At 38.6% G+C, this 23,138-nt stretch overlaps 1 protein-coding gene across 2 annotated transcripts; it reads left to right on the forward strand.

Moving 5' to 3' along the window:
* The first annotated feature begins 32 nt into the window (after positions 1 to 32).
* LOC105481730 (F-box and leucine rich repeat protein 3) lies at positions 33 to 22,296 on the forward strand. 2 transcript variants are annotated; one of them, XM_011741442.2, is made up of 5 exons: positions 33 to 109; positions 5,400 to 5,748; positions 8,532 to 8,654; positions 11,962 to 12,133; positions 19,761 to 22,296. In XM_011741442.2, the coding sequence occupies exons 2-5, from the start codon at positions 5,401 to 5,403 to the stop codon at positions 20,402 to 20,404; spliced, it is 1,287 nt and encodes a 428-aa protein (XP_011739744.1). In that variant the 5' UTR covers positions 33 to 109; position 5,400; the 3' UTR covers positions 20,405 to 22,296. The 2 variants fall into 2 exon arrangements, with proteins under 2 accessions (XP_011739744.1, XP_011739743.1); XM_011741441.2 differs by lacking the exon at positions 33 to 109 and adding an exon at positions 250 to 388.
* Positions 22,297 to 23,138: the final 842 nt, after the last annotated feature.

Consider the following 23,138-nt stretch of genomic DNA (forward strand, 5'->3'; position numbering starts at 1 on the left):
GCCGGGACGCGCCGGTGAAGCGCGCGGCCGCGAGCCCTGGGCGCCATTTTAGACTCGCTGTCTGTAGCAGAGGCGCAGGAAGCATACGCGGTGGCAGCGGCTCGCTGAGGTAGTCTGTCGCGGCGCCGGGGGTCCCTGAACAAGGCGCAGACAGCGTGGGACTGGGAAGGAAAGCTTCTTTCTGGGCAGCCAGAGCCGCAAAGGTGGAGCCGCGTTGGCGCCCTCCGCGGGACCAGCGCCTCGGATGCGGGAGAAGCGCGGGGGGCCGCGGCCGCGGGAGCGCAAAGCGGGGGGCCAGGGGCGCCTCATGTGAGAGCCGCGGGACCTGCGGCCGCCGCCGTCCCCGGAGCACGGGGTGGTGTGTGGGGGAAGCCGCCCCCGGCAGCAGGTAACGGCTGAGGGACAGGGCCGAGCCCTGCTGCGACGGCGGGGCCGGGGAGGGACCGCGGACCGTCTGTGGGCGGGCCGAGGGGGCGCGGGGGCCGGGGCGCGCGCTGGCAGCTCCTCAGGAGTGCCGGGCGTGGCGCGGGGCGCGGCACCCAGACCTTGGAGCTTGCTTGGGGGCGTTTCCCCGCTGTGCTTGCTTCCAAACATGTCAACAAGGCGTGGTGCGTGTGCGGCGGCCGCCTGCAGCGTGCCCGCGACGCCGCCGCTCCGGGGCTAGCCGCGGCTCCTGCCTGGCTTTATGACCCTTGGCGCGGGCTGGGGACAGGCACCGTGGAACTTGCACTGTGTGGGGCTCTCCCGGCGTCGGCTACGCCGGTGCTGGGAGCTTGAGCAATGAGGCACTGAAATGTCAAAGTGCCCAGGGTGGGGCGCATGAGAAATGTCAGGGGAAGCCAATCGGGAGGTGGCGCAGGGAGGAGGGGACGCCCCCGCCGCTTAGCCAGGCGAAAAACTTGGTCAACTTGAGCGGCTGCGCGCCTGCCTTTGGCGTGGGCGGTCCTTTAGGTGGAGTTGCAGACAGGGATCAGGAAGCAGCCGAGTATCTCCAAGCTGAGAGGTGGGAGAGATCATTTTTATTTCGTCGTTGCTAATGTCCAGTTGAGTGACCCAGACGTTTTAATTAGAATCCTCCTTTTCTAACTTGAAAAAAAAAGTAACTTAGTTTCTGTTATCTCTGAAATATTTATAAAAGTACCATCAACTATCAGTTTATCTCTATGACCTGTGGACACATTTTCGCCACCGTGTGCTCTCTAAACATTTAGTTGTGAGTTAACCTCTTTATAGTGTTTTACTGTATTTCAGCCGAAGAATGCATAGTAGTTTGATATTAGTGAAAGCAGAACAGAAAGGAACTGTGATGCCAAAATAGGCTTTTTAGAGTTAACTACAAATGGGCATTTAAAATTACTGCATGGCCAGTGTAAAAGTGCCTAATACAATGATGGACACAGCTAGCTGTTCACTTCTGGTCTTGATCTAATGATGAAGTTGACTGCTTCTTTCAAAGTTTTTTCTTTTTTTAAGACAGGGACTCACTTTGTCACCCAGGCTGGAGTGCAATGGCGCGATCTTGGCTCTAGCTATTCTCCCACCCCAAGCTCCCTAGTAACTGAGACTACAGGCGTGGGCCAGCATGCCCTGCTAATTTTTGTATTTTTTGTAGAGACGGGTTTCATCGTGTTGCCCATGCTGGTCTCGAACTGCAGAGCTCAAGCGATCCGCCTGCCTTCTCCTCCCACAGTGCTGGGATTACAGGCGTGGCCCACGGTGCCCACCTCAAAGTTTATGGAACATAGAGTTAGCTCACTAACTCCTTGTGCTGCTCAGCTAGCCTGTGGTCTTTCCTCAATAGTTTGCTATTTAGCAATTTGTAGTCGTATCAGTCCCTCACCAAAAGCTCTGGTGGCCTAAGTTGCATTATTTGGGGCCTAGAAACTTTGCAGGAAATTAAACTGCCAGAGTCCTGAAGAGGCCTAGTTTTGGTGCTCTAGGTTTCTAGAATCTAGAAAGTCTCATTGACGTTTTATAGTACAGCTTGGTCCTCCACACTTCTGTTGAAAGATAAGAGGTGTTTTCACTTTGACAAAAATAGGAATTATAGGGTCCATTGATGTAAATTATTTGCAGGCTGGAAGATGCTCTGAGATGTTTAATTTTCTGTATAGCAGAGTTTCATGTGTAAATAGATTTAATAAGATACTATTAAAGTAGTGTAAATTTTTTCATACATAAAGGAAACCAACTTGGAAAATTGACATGTAAAATTTTTATTAAGTGTCCACTGGCTCCTGTTATTTTCATGCAAAAATGAGGATAGTCCAGAGGCTGTTTTTATTGGAATTTGGCCTTAGATTTTTTTCCATTGCTTATTGCACTGTAATTGTGACATAAACATATTACATAGGACAGTTTACAGACTTAATTCAGCTATTTGTAAACTGGTAAGTGCTTAAAATATGCTTTGGTGATCATATAGTGTTTTTATATCTAGATCAAGAGATACTGTCCCTTAGTGTTGCATACTGTTAAAAAAATTTTTGTCAACTTCTTTAACCTGAACTTGGAAAGGTATTTAAGTACATTTTATTTAAAACAGTACTATAATAGACAAAAGAAAGTTTCTATTTTTAGGACCAGCAAGGTATTTATTAGCAAAGATTATTATGTGAATAAGGCTACCTTTTTTTACATGTATATATCCATATACTCTCAAGTAAAATGAATCATTCCGTCTTTAAGTTGTCTAGTTCTGGTTTTAGAAGATTGTTCTCCAGAAACAGGCAATCAGTATTCTATAATAAGGTGTAGAAATCATGAAGACTGTCATTCTTTTTTGAATCTCTGTATCTCAAAATTGTGAGTAGTTTTAGGTGGTCAGAAGAGAAATTATAAGCTCTGGATAGCAAACACTTTGTTCTTTGACCCAAATTTTATATACTAAAATTAAAATAAGCCTTCAGGGTAAGTTAAAGCAGAAAAATGGGTCATAATGACAGTGTTATCTCAACCTCTAGTGAGGGATTATTATTAGGAGAGACAATATTAAAGATTACAATGTAGATTATACACTTTTCTCTAAACTTATAAAAAAAAATCTATTCTCAGAGTTACACATAATTTCCAGTCTTCCATCAAACTACCTTCTTGCTGTCACCTCTGTCATTCTGTGTTCTTGTTCTCTCCCTGATCAGTGGGGTATGTGTAATATATTTTATTTACATAGTTGAGAATAGGAGCAGTGAAGAATGGGCAGTTGATTGCACATATGCTAAGACGTCTTAGACTGACTTTCATGGCATTAAGGTCAGAGGCCTCTGCCATTCTCTTTTTACTCTCCAGCCCTCAATCCTCTTTCACAAGTTTTTCGAGGTACTGGATGGAGAAAGTCTGCAGAAACATCTCTTTCACAGTAATGCATATGCATATCCTTCATCTCACACAGGAATGAGAAATTCTTTTATGCTGATAGGCCAGAAGAGAGTTGGAACAACAAGCCATCTTTCTGAAAGGTTGTCACCCCAAGTTTAGGTCAAAACCACTACCCTGCCGGAACTGTTCTCTAGAAACAAAAGTATTACAGGCTGTAAACTAAATAACTACCAGTGAGTGGTCTGCAGCCATTTACTTTAGAGCCTGCTGTACGTTTCCAACAAACAAATCAAAACAAGACCTTTTAAAAAATCCAATTACACAGTAATGCATTGATAGTAAAAGAAATGTGTAAAACATAAAAAGGGAAAAGATGTTTGCAAGAAAAAAAATTACCTGTGATCTGCCATCTACTGTTAGTTACTATAATAATTCAGTGAGTCTGCTTCCAGGGTGTGTTTTCTGGTACACAAGCTTGCTTGCTCTCTCTCTCTCGCTCTCTCTCTCTCTCTCTCTCTCACATACACACACACACACACACACACACACACACACACACACACACACACACACTCTATCTCTCGCTCTCCCCCCCCCCCCTTCTCTTCCTCTCCCTCTCTTGATTTTAAAGCAAAAATAGAGTCGGGTGTGGTGGTGCATGCAGATACTCTGGAGGCTGAGGTGGAAGGATTGCTTGATCTCAGGAGGGCAAGGCTGCAGTGAGCCATGATTGTGCCACTGCACTCCAGCCTGGGTGACAGAGCGAGACCCCATCTTGAATGAATGAGTGAACACAATGAATGAATGAACGAATCATTCTCTGCCTTCTGGGTGGTAACCCCGGTTTTTAGCGTGTTGTATACTTTAATGTCGTTAATGCTGGACTGCTTTCCTATACAACAGTCATATCTCCCCTTTGAAAAACCTTAATAATATTGCATTTCTCACAGAAACCCTATGTTTTATTAAACTCATTTTGCAAATTGAAGCACAGGAATATCAAGTAATTTGCTCAAAGCCACATAGCCAGTGAGAGGTAGAGCCAGAATTCAAACCCAAGGAGCTTGGTTCCAGAGCCTATTCTCTTTAACCATAAAACTGTTTTGCCATGAAAAAACTATCTTTCAAAGAAACTAATGGAATGAAAGTGCTGAGAATACATAGAATAAACAAATAGGTATAATTCAGAAACACAACTTGGGGAAAACAGTGCAGTAGTAAGTGATGTGTTTGAAGAAGCAGCTACATTCCAAACCAAACAATTCATAGCTGGGGTGGTTTTGCTTATTTTAGGCAGAGTTAGAAATGTCTGGCAGGTAACACATAGCCCAGTGCCTGTCTGTGGTACGGGGTGGTTTCAGGAAGAAACTGTTCCACCTCAGATCATCAGGCATTAAGAGTCTCATAAGGAGCACACAACCTAGATCCCTCACATGGACGGTTCACAATAAGGTTCGCACTCCTATGAGAATCTAATGTAGCTGCTGATCCGACAGGAGGAGTTCAGGCTGTAAAGCTTGATCACTTCCTGCTATGGGGCCCAGTTCTGGTCCTCGGACCAGAACCACAGGACCCCTGTATAGACTATTAAATGTGGAACATCTGTTGGCTACTTAATTAACATCCTCTCTGGAGGTTCTTGAGACCCTGGTCGGCCTCAAATTCAAGAACGAATATCCTTAGATGACTTTTAAGAAACCTTTACAAAGTATCACTGTAGGTTCCCTTTTATATTCATTTAGTTAAGTTGACCACAACTTTTGAAATATAAATTGTTAGTGTAGTTTCAAAACCATAATAATCTTTCTCCCATGTAGTATATTATACTGTATATTATACTGATAAATGTAAATGTTTAAAAACATATGCCAAAAAAGTATAAAATTTATAAACCATTGTTGGCTTTCATTGGCATTTTTCAAAATAGTTTGTTTTGGTAGTCTTGAATTACTGATCCAGTTTTTCCTGCATATTTGTGTTTGTGTATATAAACACACATCTCAGTGACAGAAGAATGAATTTTGAGTTTATTTCTATTCAAAAGTTGAGTAGGAAAAAAACTGATGCATTTTTCGGAATAGGATGAAACGAGGAGGAAGAGATAGTGACCGTAATTCATCAGAAGAAGGAACTACAGAGAAATCCAAGAAACTGAGGACTACAAATGAGCATTCTCAGACTTGTGATTGGGGTAATCTCCTTCAGGACATTATTCTCCAAGTATTTAAGTATTTGCCTCTTCTTGACCGGGCTCATGCTTCACAAGTTTGCCGCAACTGGAACCAGGTATTTCACATGCCTGACTTGTGGAGATGTTTTGAATTTGAACTGAATCAGCCAGCTACATCTTACTTGAAAGCTACCCATCCAGAGCTGATCAAACAGATAATTAAAAGACATTCAAACCATCTACAATATGTCAGCTTCAAGGTAATATTTTAAATCCTTCTTTTAAAAAATAAGTATTTTTAGTGGCTTTTGTTTCCTAAACCGGTACATCTTCTCATGCCTTTAAAATATTTGCTTTTTCAGGGAAAATGCTTAAAAATTTAGAATTATTGTATACCTTAGAAGCTGTCACAAAATAATTATTATATTTGATGGAGCTAAATTACTCTGTTAATTATTAATCATTTCTTAAAACAGCAAAAGCAGCCACTAAATAAGCATAAGTCATTGATAAAGCTGTGAATTACATTGAATTATTGTGAACAATTTTGAGGAAAAAGAAATATAAAATAAAAATTGCGCGATTATAATTGAGTAGAACTTAATTGCTATTTCTGTCTAACAGGAACTTAGTGTTACTTACTGATGACTTTTTGAAATGGGATCTTCAAATGAAAAGGAAGCTTAGAAACTTTATGTAGAAGATTTAGATGAATATATTTTAGAAAGAAATAGAAAAAGGTACATGGAAGAATGCCAAAGGGAACTGTTTATTTCTTTTTGTTGCTGGAAGGAAGGTATTGGAAATCATGCAGTGATGAGATAAATGAAGTGGGTGGCTTTTTGAGATATCCAGAATAATTTAAGATATCATAGCTGGATGTGCGCACTTGTAGTCCGATAGTCCCACCTTCTCAGGAGGCTGAGGCGGAAAGATTGCATGAGCCCAGGAGTTTGAGGTTGCGGTGAACTATGATTGTGCGGCTGTACTCCAGCCTTGGTGACAGAGCGAGACCTTGTCTCTGTTTAAAATAAAAAATTACAGTGGTTTGTGTGAGGCTTGTCATGTTTTGTTTGGTTAATGAATAATGAAATATGGGCATGTTTACTGAATCTTTAAACACCAGATTTTGTGGTGATAAATAACTTATTGAAAAAAAAACAATGCATGAATACTTGATTTACCTGGATGTAGCAATTGCTGAACAGTCCAGGCTAAACCTAGGCAAAACAATAGTTCTTAACCCAGAGCTTCTGGCCATAACTAAAATCTTGTCTTCCCTTGAAGAAGGTGATTTCCTCTTAGATGGAGATTACCTGCTTATTCTCCCATGTGTGTCCAAGGAGGAGGAGAGAATTGGTGATGGGAATGGTTGGATATGTTTTCACCTTTTTTCCCAGAAAAACGCACAAAGGCACTTAGGCCACTGATTGCCAGGTTTTACAAATAAAAATGTAAGATGAGTATTTAAATTTGAATTTCAGATAATCAATAATTTTTAGTATAGTTACATCCCGTTTAATGTTTGGGACATCTTTAATACTAAAAAAAATCTGCTGTTTACCTGAAATTTAATTGGATGTCTAGTATATTATCTTGCGATCCTACCTGGGGGTAAGGGTAGGGGGATCAAACAAAAATTCAGGACTCATCCCCATACCCCCAGGGGAGAAGGCTGAAGAGGTTTCTGTTTGGTTTTAGTTATCTTTGAGTTGTCTAAGAGTGTTCTAATGGTAAATCACATACAAAGATGCGTATAATACATTCCTCTGATAGGTCTTAAAGTCCAGTTCCACCTAGTAGATTTGCTGGGTCATTTTTATTCTTTTACAGCCCTGTGATATAATTCAGGTGTATCTAGTATAACCCTCATAAAATCATTTGTGCAAAAGTTTAACATTTTTATTAGGGTTTGTTTTTTTTTTCCCCTGAGGAAATAATTTCTGATTTACAAAAAAGAGTCACATCACAGGATTCTTCTGGGCTCTCCTGATAGTCTTCACCAATTGTAGACCAAGGAGGCTTATAGCTAGAATATTTAGTCTAGAAGAGAGGTTCTCTAACTTTATGTGCATCAAAATCACCTGGAGGGCTTAACCCGCCCCCCCCCCCCCGCGCCCCCCCCAACAGTTTCTGATTCAGATGGTCTGGGTTAGATATCAACATTTGTTCCCATTCAAGTTCCCAGGTGATGTTGATTCTGCTGGTCCAGGGACCACGTATTATCTATAAGTAGCTCTGAAACTAATATAATTAGCACATTAGTTTTACCATCCACTCAACATTTTTGGGATAAAGTACTGTATCTGAATCTGGAAATTAATAATATCCTTTTAACTATTGTTTTAAGGTGCTTCCCAGGAAACAACTAACTTTTTGATGGATGAACTCCTTTTTACATCCTTGAGGGATTTTTTGGCCCTATTATCCTTCCCTTAGGAAATGTCTTTGCAGAAGTATGTGTGAGAATAGCTATCTCTTATTTAGTTTAGATTTTCATGCCTGACTGGTCCAGTACACTCATTTTACTTCACATTCATCTTTCCATTGATAACATTAATGATGAATCCCAGGTTGTGATACACATGTACATTTTGAGTAAATACTCAGTTTCTAGTGCATACCATAGAGCCTGTATTTACATCTATTACGTGATCCACTACCAAATATATAATTATTTTTTAAAGACTATAAATTGATTTACTCCATTAGTTTATATAGTCACTTTGGAATAAATCAGTGTAAAAGCCAACATTAAATATGTCTCTTATAATGAAAGCTAGGTCTTGTCTTGACAGTTGCCCTTCTACTTTTTCAGAGAGACTCAGAAAAGGTTAAAGTTGGAGGTGAGGGTGGAGGGTGGATGATTGAAAGAATGTTCTTTAAGTTATAATGCAATAAACTAGTAATGATACTTCTATGAAATGAATATGTGTACAGAGAAATATAAATATATACATGAGTAATCTTGAAGTCTGGGTATTTGGGGAAAAAAGTAAAAAGACAATATAATGTACATGAGTAATGGTGTTTCTTTTCTAAGGTGGACAGCAGCAAGGAATCAGCTGAAGCAGCTTGTGATATACTATCGCAACTTGTGAATTGCTCTTTAAAAACACTTGGACTTATTTCAACTGCTCGACCAAGCTTTATGGATTTACCAAAGGTATCTGGTCTTCTTGTTTTATTTTCTATTACTGAGAAATCCGGTGAAAGTAATAAACCTTTTTTTTTTTGTATTGACAGTGTGAGTATAAGGAAAGTAATATATATACATAATGGAAAATCAGTTACTATTTACAATGAAAAGAAATAGTATTTTTTAAGCTTTTTTTTTTTAAATCACTGTACTTCTAAATTGGTATGGTTAAAGAAATTTAGACAGGCGTCTATAGGAAGTACTCAAAGAAATTCAGTAAGTAAAACAGAGTCAACCATATTAGAAAAAAAGGGACACATAGATACTCATTTTGGGGCTTCCAGAGCAGATTGGTGAAGTTAGAATCAAAAGTAGAGAGTGCCAGTATTGAGAGCAGGTCTAACTTATAAAATCTTTTGGCAAATGTTCTGTAAAGATTTAATCTTGACCAAGGTTAGTATCAGCACAGTTTAGATTAATTTACAGGCTTAAAGACATCCTTTATTTGGGGGAAAAGTTAACATATATTCATATATATATTCTAACGTGATCCTGCACATAATCAGAGATCGTGTCTCTCTCACAACTATTCTCTTAAAATACAAAAATAATAAGGGTACATTTTTAGAAAGGTGGTAAAGGTGTCTGAGTATGTTAGCTAATGGTTAGTAGGTTAGTCTCCAACAATAATTGATAAGTTTTTTCCCCAGAAGACACTGAAAACTAAAATACGGACATCCTTTTAGGTACCTGGTAACATACTGGGATGATTGAGGAGGGAATATAACTGAATTGAATATATAACCCAAGTGGTGGTTTCAGTAGAATGTCTGTACCAAATAAATCACCAGTTGATGTCAAAGTCTTAATTGATTTTGAAATATTTTCATTACATATGTATATTTTGAGATAAAATGTTTTTCTTCATGTATAAAATAAGGGAAATGGGCAGGAGAATCTAATTTTTTTTTTTTTTTTGAGACGGAGTCTTGCTCTGTTGCCTAGGCTGGAGTGCAGTGGCCAGATATCAGCTCACTGCAAGCTCCGCCTCCCGGGTTTACGCCATTCTCCTGCCTCAGCCTCCTGAGTAGCTGGGACTACAGATGCCCGCCACCTCGCCCGGCTGGTTTTTTGTATTTTTTTAGTAGAGACGGGGGTTCCACCGTGTTAGCCAGGATGGTCTCGATCTCCTGACCTCGTGATCCGCCCGTCTCGGCCTCCCAAAGTGCTGGGATTACAGGCTTGAGCCACCGCGCCTGGCCCTAATTATCTTAATATTTTAAGATCCTAAGTACAGAAGTTAGATCAGCATGGTACTCCGACTTAATGTGTAAAAATCTTCTGAATAGCCTCCTAAATTTTGGATTTGTATCCCTTTTTCAAATTCGGGGTGATTCTAAGTCTCCTCTTCCTGTGAGCAGTCCAGGTGATTCTGATTAAGATGGTTAAGGAAACTCACTCTAAGAAATACGGGTTACATGGTATAGCGCCACCTTCAAGCTTCAAATGGGAAATGAAACAATCTGAATTGATTTTTAGTGTACCTACCATAGCTAAAATACAAATGTACCTACTGACTCATATGGTATATTTAAAAATACCATATTAAAAGATATGTTGAACATAAGTTTTCTTTTTTTTTCTTACCATTATGCTTATATCTAGTACTAATTTGGGAACCATGAATGGAGCTAATGGAAAGAATGCTTCTTTCCTTATTAAGTGAGTCTAGGATACTTAATACTGTTTTTCTTTTTTTTTTTTTTTTTTTCCTTTTATGGCTTTGGTAGAAGATTGAAATAGGGCATTGCAATATTTTGGAAATCTTGAGAGAACTGAAGACAACATAGAAGAAATGTTTTTGACCAGAGCTAAATTGGGGAAATGGAAAAAGACGTCAGTGATGCAGTCATTAGACTGCAAATGAAATATGTTTGTACAAGATATAATTGAGTTTGATATGAAAATATTAGGAGAAAGATGTTAACATTTAAGTAAATAGTTACTTAATCAAAATCTAAGTAGTTAACCAGTTGTTTAATCACAGTAGGGAAAAAGTAAATTAGGGAATTATGACCAAGAAGACAGTGTTTTGGTTGGGTGTGGTGGCTCACAGCTATAATCTGAGCACTTTGGGAAGCCGAGGCAGGAGGTTCCGTTGTGGCCAAGAGTTTGAGATCAGCCTGGGCAGCATAGCAAGACCCGTCTCTACCAAACAAAAAAGTTAGCTGTGCGTGGTGGCTCACACCTGTAGTCCTAGCTACCAGGGAGGATGAAACAGGATTGCTTAAGTTCAGGATTTCAAGGTTGTAATGAGCTAAGGAGGTGCCACTGCATTCCAGCCTGCGTGACAAGAACAATACTCTGTCTCAAAAAAAAAAAAAAAAGTAATGTTTCATTATACTTTCTTGGCTCTTAGCCTGCCCTCATCCTTTTTCACTCCTGTAGAGAATTTGTAAAGCTAACTGGAGCATGAAGTTGGTTTTGTAGAGAGGAATATGTTGGACCATGTATTAGCCTGCCTTTACTCTCCTAGATTCTTTGCCTAATGGTTTCAACTCATATCTTAGCTCCGACTGAGAGCTGCATACTTTGAGAATGCTTTAATTCCTGTTTGCCTACATTGATTCCTTTAGGTCATATTCTGTCCAACAGATACATAACGTGTGTATGTGTTTATACACACATACGTACGTACATATATACATATATATGATACATGATGAATGATTTCCATTGGTGCTTTTGTGGATCAAAATACATTAAAATAGAAGACTTGAAAATATTGTAGATAACATTTGAAGGAATTTTAAACTTGGAATTTTAAGTATGATTTTGATTGTTTTAGAATCAAAATTTCTATGAGTTTTCATATCTCAAATGAGTCTCAGATTTTAAATAGATTATTATATTAATTTTTAATGATGGTGTTAATAGTTACTGTTTAGTGGGCATACCTATCAAACAGAAAAGAAATGCAGTTTAGTGTTATAAAACACTAGGGTTTCCAGATACGGCAAAGTGAAGTATCTGAGAGAGATTCTCATCCCTGGTTCCAGAATTCCTCTTTTTACTTACCAGTGGTTTCTCCAATTTAGAGACACTTATTCTGAGGCTTGAAATGTTTTTTTCCCCTACACATAAATAGGCTCTTCTCAAAGATAACAGATAGTCACCTCTTTTGCCATACTCCCAATAACAGAGTGAAGGGGTGCCACCCCTAAAACATTTACAAAATATTAATGTCATTGTGACTCAGATAAACTGTAGTACTAGGAAACCCCTCAATTCTCATTCCTAAAAATTGAAATAATTTTTTTTTTTTGCTTTTCAGTCTCACTTTATCTCTGCACTGACAGTTGTGTTTGTAAACTCCAAATCCCTGTCTTCGCTTAAGATAGATGATACTCCAGTAGATGATCCATCTCTCAAAGTACTAGTGGCCAACAACAGTGATACACTCAAGCTGTTGAAAATGAGCAGCTGTCCTCATGTCTCTCCAGCAGGTATGTTGTGTTTTTTGCTAGACACATTTTCGTAAAATGCATTGGTATGTTCATCAAATTAGAAAAAACTATGATCATTAACCTTAAAGGTGGATTGATAAGACTGCTTCATCTCTTTAAAATATTTTTAATATAGTAATAGAATAGCATAAGTAATAGAATAGCATAAGTTACTAGCCTAGACACTGGCTTTCAGCTTATTTTCCAATCTTATTTGGTAAATTTATGAATAGCACATGCTAGAAAATGGACAGGAGAAAAAGAGGAAAGGACAGTATGAGGTCAGCCTGAGGTGTCCCATTAAGTACAGTAGAATTTTTTCTCATTGTAGTTGAGCTAATAGGGTAAGTTTTGAGTCAGAGCAGTCACATAATTGCTTTTCTTCTCACTATGTAGAGGGAGAAGAGTTGTACTAAGTGGTGGCCTTACATTTTGCAAGATGGTGTTTTTCTCTAAGTTGAATTTTGGAGCCAAGAACCCATCAAATGGGAGAAGAGCATTATAAAAGCTCTTTCCAGTTTCTCTTATATAGGATTTTCTGAGCATTACTGAATTATTCAGTTTGAGATTATTTAAATTCCAGGTGGTTTGTATTGAAAAGAGAGTGTAAATCCTACTACTATATTATATATACTGCTATCTGCTGCTTCATTCCTGACTCCTCCCACTATTGACATGTTTGCTGATCCTTTAGCTGTGTTATTTCGGAAACCTGTTCTTTAAGGGATAGTGTCAAATCTTTGATCTTTACAAAACACTTCCAACCTTCTTGCCATCGGTAAAGGTCAGCCTTCTCCCAAGAAATGATTCCATTTTAGATGGAGATTGCTTGCTCATTCTCCCAAGTCTCCTTGCTCATTCTCTTTTCTCCCACAGGAGGCTCCTGGTGATGAGAATGGCTAGGTCTGTGGTTGTATTTTCTTAGCTGTCTCTGCCACTTACAGATTACCACTGAAGCTATTATAAACCAGAAGTTAGGAATAGGCTTTGGCAGTTCTTATATGACTTTTATTACATTTTTTTTATTTACTGTATAGCTCTGCTCTCAGAATAAAGTCTGTGCTTCCTGGCTTCATAGTGTACAAGGTCCTTTGTATCTTGATCTCCATCTGTCTCTTGCTGGTCACTCACGTGGAGCTTTTACTTGGGTCCTGTGGAACTACAGATTTTTGTTTGTACCTTTGTTTGTGGTTGCTCAGTACACTTTACCCTGTGGAATACTTGCTCAAATGTTTTAACTTCACCTTGCTAACTGCAGCCAGCCCAGGCTTCAGAGTTCAGCTTAGATGTGATCTGTGTTGACCCGCCTGTCAACATAGGAGAAGAAGGGAACTTCTCCTTTCTGGTTGAGATTTCCCACCTGTGTATTTCCAGAACACTCTGAACGTTTTTGCTAACATTTACCACATTGTATGAGTCTTTATGTCTCTGATTTCTCTATAAAACTGAGAGTTCATAGTTCTCTTTATTCTGGTATATCCTGTGTTCATTCATTTTTATTAAATATACACAACAGTTCTGATAGTATAGTATAAGCTTACCTGATACCACTTAATTGTAACTGCCCAATGAGTTCACCTTGCCGGTTGTCCAGACAACTGATTTATCAAGATGGGAATTGCAATGGAGAAAGAGTAATTCACACAGAGCCGGCTGTGCAGGAGACTGGAGTTTTGTTATTACTCAAATCAGTCTCCCTGAGCATTTGGGGATCAGAATTGTTAAAGATAATTTGGCAGGTAGGGGCTTGGGAAGTGCTGATTGGTCAGTTTGGAGTTGGAATCATAAAGGGTCAAAGTTAGGTTTTCTTAATGTTTTCTGTTCCTAGGTGCCATGGCAGAACTGGTTGGGCCAGATTACCAGTCTGGATGGTGTCAGCTGATTCATCTAGTACAGGGTTTACAAAATATGTCAAGCACTGTTCTTAGGTTTTACAATAATGATGTTATTGCCAGGAGCAATTTGGGGAGGTTCACATTCTTGGAGCCAGAGGCTTCATGACCCCCACATTGTAGTTTCTAATCTTGCAGCTAGTTTGGAAGTCCTGCAAAGGCATACTGGACCCCACACAAGAAGGAGGGGTCTTTTCATGAAAGGGCTGTTACCAGTTTTGTTTCAGAGTCAAACCACGAACTGAATTCCTTTCCAAAGTTAGCTCAGCCTATGCCCAGGAATGAACAAGGGCAGCTTAAGGGTTAGAAGCAAGATAGGGTCGGTTAGGTCTGATTTCTTTCATGGTCATAATTTTGCAAAGTTGGTTTCATAGTGACTTTTGGACTAGTACTTCAGGAAAGGAAGGGAAGAGAAAGAATACATTTTAATACAACCGGGCACGTTGGCTCACGTCTGTTAATCCCAGCACTTTGGGAGGCTGAGGCAGGCGGATCACAAGATCAAGAGATCCAGACCGTCCTGGCCAACATGGTGAAACCACATCTCTGCTAAAAATACAAAAATTAGCTGGGCGTGGTGGCGTGCGCCCATAGTCCCAGCTACTTGGAAGGCTGAGGCAGGAGAATCATTTGAACTCGGGAGGCGGAGGTTGCGGTGAGCCGAGGTTGTATCACTGTACTCCCACCTGGCAACAGGGCGAGACTCTGTCTCAAAAAAAAGAAAGAATACTTGCAATACTTTTTATTTGAAGAGTATAACCGCATAAGATTTCAGCTGAAATTTCATATTTACATATTTTCTATCTATATTTTGCATATGTGGACAGTTTTTCTGAGTTGAAATTAGGGACTGTATTCTACTTTCCTCACTGAACATTTAATCAATTTTTTTCCATTTCGTATAGTTGTTATAATTGTCTGTAACTGGACCTCTAGGTTAGTATGCCTGTTGCTTTCTTAATATTAATTATCAGGTTGAACTAATGAACATTTAGTTGCTTAGTTTCCTTGTTGATAAGCCAACGTTGCATTATAGTTCTAAGGCTGGACACTTGTTTTTACCTTTTTTGCTGTGATTAAAAAAAAATTGGATTATAGCAGTTTGCTTGTATTAATTTCTTACTTAGGGTACATTCTTAAGAAGTGGAAGTCCTAGGACAAAGGGTCTTTGTGTTTTTGTGCTTTTTGCCATGTTGTTTTTTTTTTTCCCCAATGAGTTGTATGAGTTTACCACTACCAATCACCAGCTTTGTAACAGCTTTATTGGTATATAATTCACAATTCTCATTTAAAATGTACAATTTATTGACTTGTAGTATATTGATAGAGTAGTGCATGCATCCCCACAATTTTAGAACGTTTTTATTATTCTAAAAAGAAATCACATACCTCTTAGCTGTTGCCCCCAAAACCTCTATCTCAGCCATCCGTACGCAACCACTAATCTATTTTCTGTGTCTATAGATTTGTCTGTTCTGGACATTTCATATAAATGGAAATCTACCTTTTGACTTATGAATAATGCTGCTTGTGTGGACATACGATTTAATTTCTCTTTACGTATATACCTAGTGATCATATAGTAACTCCCCATTCGAGGAAATGCCAGGCTGTTTTCCAAAGCTGCTGTGTACCACTTCACATATCCACTAGCAGTGTCTTCTAACACTTACTTGTCTTTTTGATTATAGCCATCCTACGGGGTGTAAACTCATCGTGGTTTTGATTTACATTTTCTTGTTGACTAATGATGTTGAATATCTTTTTTTTTTTTTTTGAGACAGGGCCTCACTGTCGCCCAGGCTGGAGTGGAGTGGCGTGATCCTGGCTCACTGCAGTCTGGACCTCCTGGGCTCAAGCGATCTTCTCACCTCAGCCTCCCAAGTAGCTGGGACCATAGGCACACGCCATCATGCCCAGCTAATATTTTGTATTTTTTGTAGAGATGGGGTTTTGCCTTGTTGCCTAGGCTAGTCTCGAACTCATGGGCTCAAGTGTCCCTCCGACCTCAGCTTCCCAAAGTGCTGGGATTATAGGCGAGAGCCACTGTGCCTGGCCTTGAATATCTTTTCATGTGTTTGTTGGACATTTGTATATCTTCTGTGGAGAAATGTCTATTCAGATTCTTTGCCTGTTTTTCTTTTTTTTTGAGACAAAGTCTCCTTGTTGCCCAGGCTGGAGAGTGCGGTGGCGTGGTCTCGGCTCACCACAACCTCCACCTTCCGGGTTCAGGTGATTCTCCTGCCTCAGCCTCCTGAGTAGCTGGGATTACAGGCGCCTGCCACCACATCCGGCTAGTTTTTTATTTTTAGTAGAGACAGGGTTTCACCACGTTGGCCAGGCTGGTGTCGAACTCCTGACGTCAGGCGATTGGTCTGCCTCAGCCTCCCAAAGTGCCGGGATTACAGGCGTAAGCCACTGCCCCTGGCCCCTTTGCCTGTTTTCTAATTTGGGTTGTCTTAATTTATTGAGTTGTAATAGTGCCCTACTTTTATTTTACTTTTGCCACTGTTATGTTTTTAAATACTTGGAACTATGTATTAGTTTTCTTACTGGTCCATAACTGACAGCTCTACACAAAGCAGCTTAAACCAACACACATTTATTGGCTCCACTGTTCTGTACATTAGAGCTGTAGGTAGGGCTCAAGTGGCTTCTCTGCTTAGAGTCTTAAAAGGCTGAGAGGAAAATGTCAGGAAGACTGGGCTCTTACTTGGAGGCTCTGCAGAAGAATCCACTTCCACACTCATTCAAGTTATTGGCTGAATGTAGTTCTTGTGATTGTCAGACTGACATCCAGTTTCCTTATTGGCTGTCAGCAAGAGGCTGTTAGGGGGTCTTTCTGCTCTTAAGAGACTGGTTGTGATTTTTCTTTTTTGGCCCCCTCTAGCTTAGAGCCAGCAATAACACGTTGAGTCCTTTGCATTTTGAATCTCTCTGACTACTTCTGCAAGCAGAGAAAACTGCTTTAAAAGGGGCTCATGTGATTAGACTAGGACCATCCAGATAATCTCTTTTATATGGTCAGCTGAACCATATATCATAATCATGGGCATATCTTATGGAATTCACGGATGCTAGGCATTAGGGTATGGGATCTTGGAGGCCGTTTTGAGCATTATGCCTGCCACAACTGCTTTGTAGTTATTAAATGATACTCCAAAGTTTCTTTTATTTGCATTGTTGGTTACCACTTCCCGTGTGTGTGTGTGTGTGTGTGTGTGTGTGTGTGTTTTAAATTATTATTACACTTTAAGTTCTGAAGTACATGTGCAGAACGTGCAGGTTTGTTACATAGATATACATGTGCCATGGTGGTTTGCTGCACCCATCAACCTGTCATCTACATTAGGTATTTCTCCTCATACTATCCCTCCCCTAGCCCCCCAACTCCCAACAGGCCCCAATGTGTGATGTTCCCCTCCCTGTGTCCATGTGTTCTCATTGTTCAGCTCCCGCTTATGAGTGAGAACATATGGTGGTTGGTTTTCTGTTCTTGTGTTAGTTGGCTGAGAATGATGGTTTCCAGCTTCATCCATGTCCCTGCAAAGGGCATGATGAACTCATCCTTTTTTATGGCTGCATAGTATTCCATGGTGCATATGTGCCACGTTTTCTTTCTTTAGTCTGTCATCGATGGGCATTTGGGTTGGTTCCAAGTCTTTGCTATTGTGAACAGTGCCACAGTAAACATACGTGTGCCTGTGTCTTTATAGTGGAATGATTTATAATCCTTTGGGTATATACCCAGTAATAGGATTGCTGGGTCAAATGGTATTTTTAGTTCTAGATCCTCGAGGAATTGCCACACTGTCTTCCACAATGGTTGAACTAAGTTACACTCCCAGCAGTGTAATAGCATTCCTATTTCTCCACATCCTCTCCAGCATGTTGTTTGCTGACTTTTTAATGATCGCCATTCTAACTGGCGTGAGATGGTATCAGAACAGAGATGTGCTTAAGGTTACCTTGAGTAATCAGGGTATATTTCAAAGTATATAAAATAGCCAGGCATGGTGGCATGTGCCTGTAATCCCAGCTACTTGGGAGGCTGAGGCAGGAGAACCACTTAAACCTGGGAGGCGGAGGTTGCAGTGAGCCAAGATCGCACCCCTGTACTCCATCCTGTGTGGCAGAGCGAGACTCCATCTCAAAATAAAAATAAAGTATATACCTACCTGCAGAAAACAGAAACTTTGTGGTTGCTGAATACTGAGACATTACTCTGTTTTCTGGTGACTCATTCTGGCAATTCAGTTTATCTTTTCTGATAATTCTAATGCCTCTCTTTTCCCACTGTTATAAAGCTATGGCTTATTGGTGGCCTCTGTCTTGTCACTTCTTAAGCAGTAGTTAAGTGCATGGACATAAGAGTTACTTAGCCTGTGTTTGTATTGCAGCTTTGCTATTTTTAGCTAGCTGTCTCCACTTCAAAATAGAAATAATACTTTTCCAGATTTTTAAAATTATTTGTGGCATAACCTCTAGTACCTGGCATATCATACTTGTAACAATAGTAGATGAAAATATGTATGTTTTGTTCCTATCCTTGTTTCTAAACATAAGGAAGAAATGGATTGAGTGGGTTACTTACCAGGTATTATAAGGTGCCTCTTTGGGGTAGAATTCTTATACTAGGCCGGGCACAGTGGCTCACGTCTGTAATCCCAGCACTTTGGGAGGCCAGGGCAGGTGGATCACTTGAGATCAGGAGTTCAATACTATCCTGGCCAACATGGTGAAACCCTGTCTCCACCAAAAATACAAAAATTAGCCAGGCATGGTGGCACACGCTTGTGGTCCCAGCTACTCAGGAGGCTGAGGCAGGAGAATCACTTGAACCCGGGAGGCAGAGGCTGCAGTGAGCTGAGATCACACCACTGCACTCCAGCCTGGGCTACAGAGTAAGACTGACTCAAAAAAAAAACAAAAAAAAACAAAAACAGAACTCTTATAGAGAGATCAAATATTGACCTTTAAAATGTCATCTATTGCTAGGATGATAGTTTTGGTAAGTTATAAAGCATAGCACCCTAAGTATAGGGAATGATCTAAGGGAGCTGCTTTCTGGGTGTGTTAGAGCTTCAAAACTCATAATGTATATTTCCATTAATGTGAATTGAGTAGTTACTTTGACATGCTTATTTAGTGATATCTTGGTATTTTTTCTTATAAATTCGATAAGCTGCCTGTACACTATTAGCAATGAGACTGTTGATCATTTGATAGAAATCTTTAGTTTGTAAATATTTTATTTCATTACCTAATTCATAGTTTTATATGGTTCTATCTTACTCTGTTTTAGGTTTTGAACTTCAAAAAATGTCTTTTGGCTTCTGTTGCAGTGATCATGTAATTACTTAACCTATAAGTTTAGTGTTAGTAATAATTTTTTTAAAATATGGTACTGTCTGTGCATTACTGGAATGCCCTAACCTTAGTGATGGTGTATTTTTTTAATGACAGAGTTAATTAATTGAGTTTTATTTCTTTTTCATAGATGGGATTTAGAATTGGTTTCATTTTCTTGTAGACAAAATTAGTAATAGATTTTGAATGTTTGTGACTTCCCTTCCAATTCAGCTATACAGATTTTAAGTTACATAGTTTTGTGGTAAGGGAACTGTGACAGACATCTGTGGGACATGTACTTGATTGAATTTTTGAACAGATAAACTTTTACAAAAACTTGCAAATAATTTGTTTTTTTTTTTTTTTTTTTTTTTTCTTTCAAGGTATCCTTTGTGTGGCTGATCAGTGTCATGGCTTAAGAGAACTAGCCCTGAACTACCACTTATTGAGTGATGAGTTGTTACTTGCTTTGTCTTCTGAAAAACATGTTCGATTAGAACATTTGCGCATTGATGTAGTCAGTGAGAATCCTGGACAGACACACTTCCATACTATTCAGAAGAGCAGCTGGGATGCTTTCATCAGACATTCACCCAAAGTGAACTTAGTGATGTATTTTTTTTTATATGAAGAAGAATTTGACCCATTCTTTCGCTATGAAATACCTGCCACCCATCTGTATTTTGGGAGATCAGTAAGCAAAGATGTGCTTGGCCGTGTGGGAATGACATGCCCTAGACTAGTTGAACTAGTAGTGTGTGCAAATGGATTACGGCCACTTGACGAAGAGTTAATTCGCATTGCAGAACGTTGCAAAAATTTGTCAGCTATTGGACTAGGGGAATGTGAAGTCTCATGTAGTGCCTTTGTTGAGTTTGTGAAGATGTGTGGTGGCCGCCTATCTCAATTATCCATTATGGAAGAAGTACTAATTCCTGACCAAAAGTATAGTTTGGAGCAGATTCACTGGGAAGTGTCCAAGCATCTTGGTAGGGTGTGGTTTCCCGACATGATGCCCACTTGGTAAAAACCGCATGATGTAGGGCATGATGAATAGCACCTTAACTTCAAGCAAATGTATTATAATAAAAGTTTTATTTGCTGTAGTTCTGATATAATTCTACTATTTTGTGGCACAGAAATTTGATATCTTCAGTCAGTATATGTAAAGATTGTTTATTGGAAGACCCATGAATGAGTTTTGGTCAGAAAACTCCATTTGTTTCCTTAGGGTAATAGCAATCATATCTCCGAATTTTTTTAAATGTGGTTCAGATGTAAAAGTAATAACCAGTTATACATGTTAAACAGTTTACAGTCTAAAGGAAACAAAACCTGTATGTTATAATATCCAAGAAGTACTAATAGGTTTTCTGAAATGTTATATTCTCTATGCATTTAAAAAAAATGTAAACTTGACATTTTAGGGTCTTCAGTTATACATACACCTGTTATAAGGTGTTTAATATAGCTCAGGAAAGTGAGCATTTTGTGAGAAAAATGAATTTATTGTATCTAATGAGAAAGATTGGATGAATGTTCTCAAATGTTACAAAGCTGTTAAAAAGGTATATATAAGTAATCGGAACACTTAGAAAACTGATAAATGTCACACAGTGGTATTATAGAAGGATAATACAGAGCCAAGATCAAATTAAAAGACAATAAATGGAACAGAAGGGAGGCAATGTTTAGCTTTGTATAAACTTTTAGGTTTGCTCTGTAATCTGCTAAACCATATACATTCTTTTGTGATATGTTACCATGTATGTGGCACTTGAGGCACTGTATGTAAAGTAAGGAATGCTTTACTAGTTCTCCTTTGTTTTATCTTTGTTTAAACTAGCTTTGAAGTATTAAACAATAATTGAAATGAAAAGCTTATCTATTTTAAAAAGCCAAATTTAAATAAATATAGAACTTTAAAATGTTTATCAGTTGTTTCCATGAAAGAATATTAGTTTCCAGTAAATTTTAGTGATGGCTCACTCATTTTTCCGTTTTGGAATTACATAGTTATATAAGTAGAATTTTTAAAACTCATAAAGGGAGCACCATTGTACAGTCTAGCATAAAAAGCAAATTTTAAAGAGGATATATTTAAGTTCATAATCATTTTTCAGTAAATATTGCTCAGTGAACTGGAAAACTTTAATAGAAAAATGTCTGCAGTTTTGTGATTGTTAATTTGGTTAAACTGATATTTTATATTATTTAAGTTAGGTAACATTTTATATTACTTTCATATGAATAAAGGTAATCCATGCATTGTAGAGCCTAAAAATGTTGCGTTTTTTTAGATGATATAAACTTTGATTCTGGGCACTAGTGCTAGTAGATATTACTGCCCTTCTGAGGGAAATCAGAAGTGATTTACCCCCAATGGAATACATTAATTCTCGAAGTGGCTCCTTTCAGTAGTGTGACTTTTAGAAAATATCTCAGTAGTTAAGGAAGCTAACAGTCTTAGATCTTTTAAAATGGATGACCTTCTTAAGAATAAAGCAAAAGGTGATTTTCTACATAATTTATGCTTTCCAAAAGTGATATGCTCTCCTGCAGCAACATATAAGTGAGAAGAAAAAAGGCTTATCTAGACTCGAAAATTAAAAGCAATTATAGTAATATTTCCCCTCCTCCTAAATAGTAAAAAGCTCTGATTGTACAAGAATTACCTGTGCTAGTCAAGTTTTTTTTCCTTGAACAACTTTGGAAAAATGGATTTGACAGTACATAATCAGTTCTAACCAAAGCGTGTATTTGGAAATTTACTTTTTGTACAAATTGAATTATATAATGCTTAAAATACTTTAATTCACTTTATAAGCAAAATGCATAGTACTTAATTTGTTTATACTGTAAAGTATATGTTAAATGCTTTTATCACTTTGAGAATAAAAAGTTACTAATGCTGTTGTATTTTACTTTTTAAAAACTACACATATTTGACTTTAAACTTAAAAATGTTTCAAATCCATATTTGATGGATATAATATTGAATATTAAACAATGTTTATGATAGACTTGCTTTTTTGAAGATACGAGGTTAGGCTCATGGAACCTAGTCTTGAAATAAAGTCTGATGCCTAAAGAAATAGGAAATTTAAAACCTACCATGAAATGCAAATTTTTAAATGTTTATACAGAAAATAAGGAATGGGTTCTTTCTGCATTCAGAATGAGAACTTATAAAACACATTATTTAGACAAAGAATTAGTCTTTAAGGGTCCTAGAACCCAACCAGTCTTTTTAGAGATAAATGTCTTTATATAAATTAGAATAGTTTTCAACTACTGAAATTATTTTCATTGTCTTACTGGCTTTCAATTTGGTAATTTAGGCTGTTTTAACCATATCAGAAAAAATAGGTATGATTGAAGATTAAGTCAATTTAGTGCATTTAAAGAACCTTTTTGTATTTTTGGGAAAGTTTAGGCTGAAAGGAAGGAGTTTGTGTGAAGAAGGTTCAAGCCTCCACTACGTCCTTTAACACACTATAGTTAATCTCTACCCCACACATAGATGATAATCTTTTCACAGACTCCAACCCCAGTTTGTGGGGCTGGTTTTAATTTTTACCAGGCAGGAAAATTCCAGCTGCTTGCTGACACCCAACTTTAAAAAGGGCACAAAGCCTTTTACTCCAAAAGTGAAATAAGAGCTTATCCTTAGAATAATCAGTCCAATAAAAGGATAAATAATCCTAACTTGTTTTAAATAGAGAAAATTTTGAAAGGAAGGTTTGAAGAGCAGGAAACTA

Source organism: Macaca nemestrina, chromosome 16 (genome assembly GCF_043159975.1).
Source record: "Macaca nemestrina isolate mMacNem1 chromosome 16, mMacNem.hap1, whole genome shotgun sequence".
Taxonomy (NCBI): domain Eukaryota; kingdom Metazoa; phylum Chordata; class Mammalia; order Primates; family Cercopithecidae; genus Macaca; species Macaca nemestrina.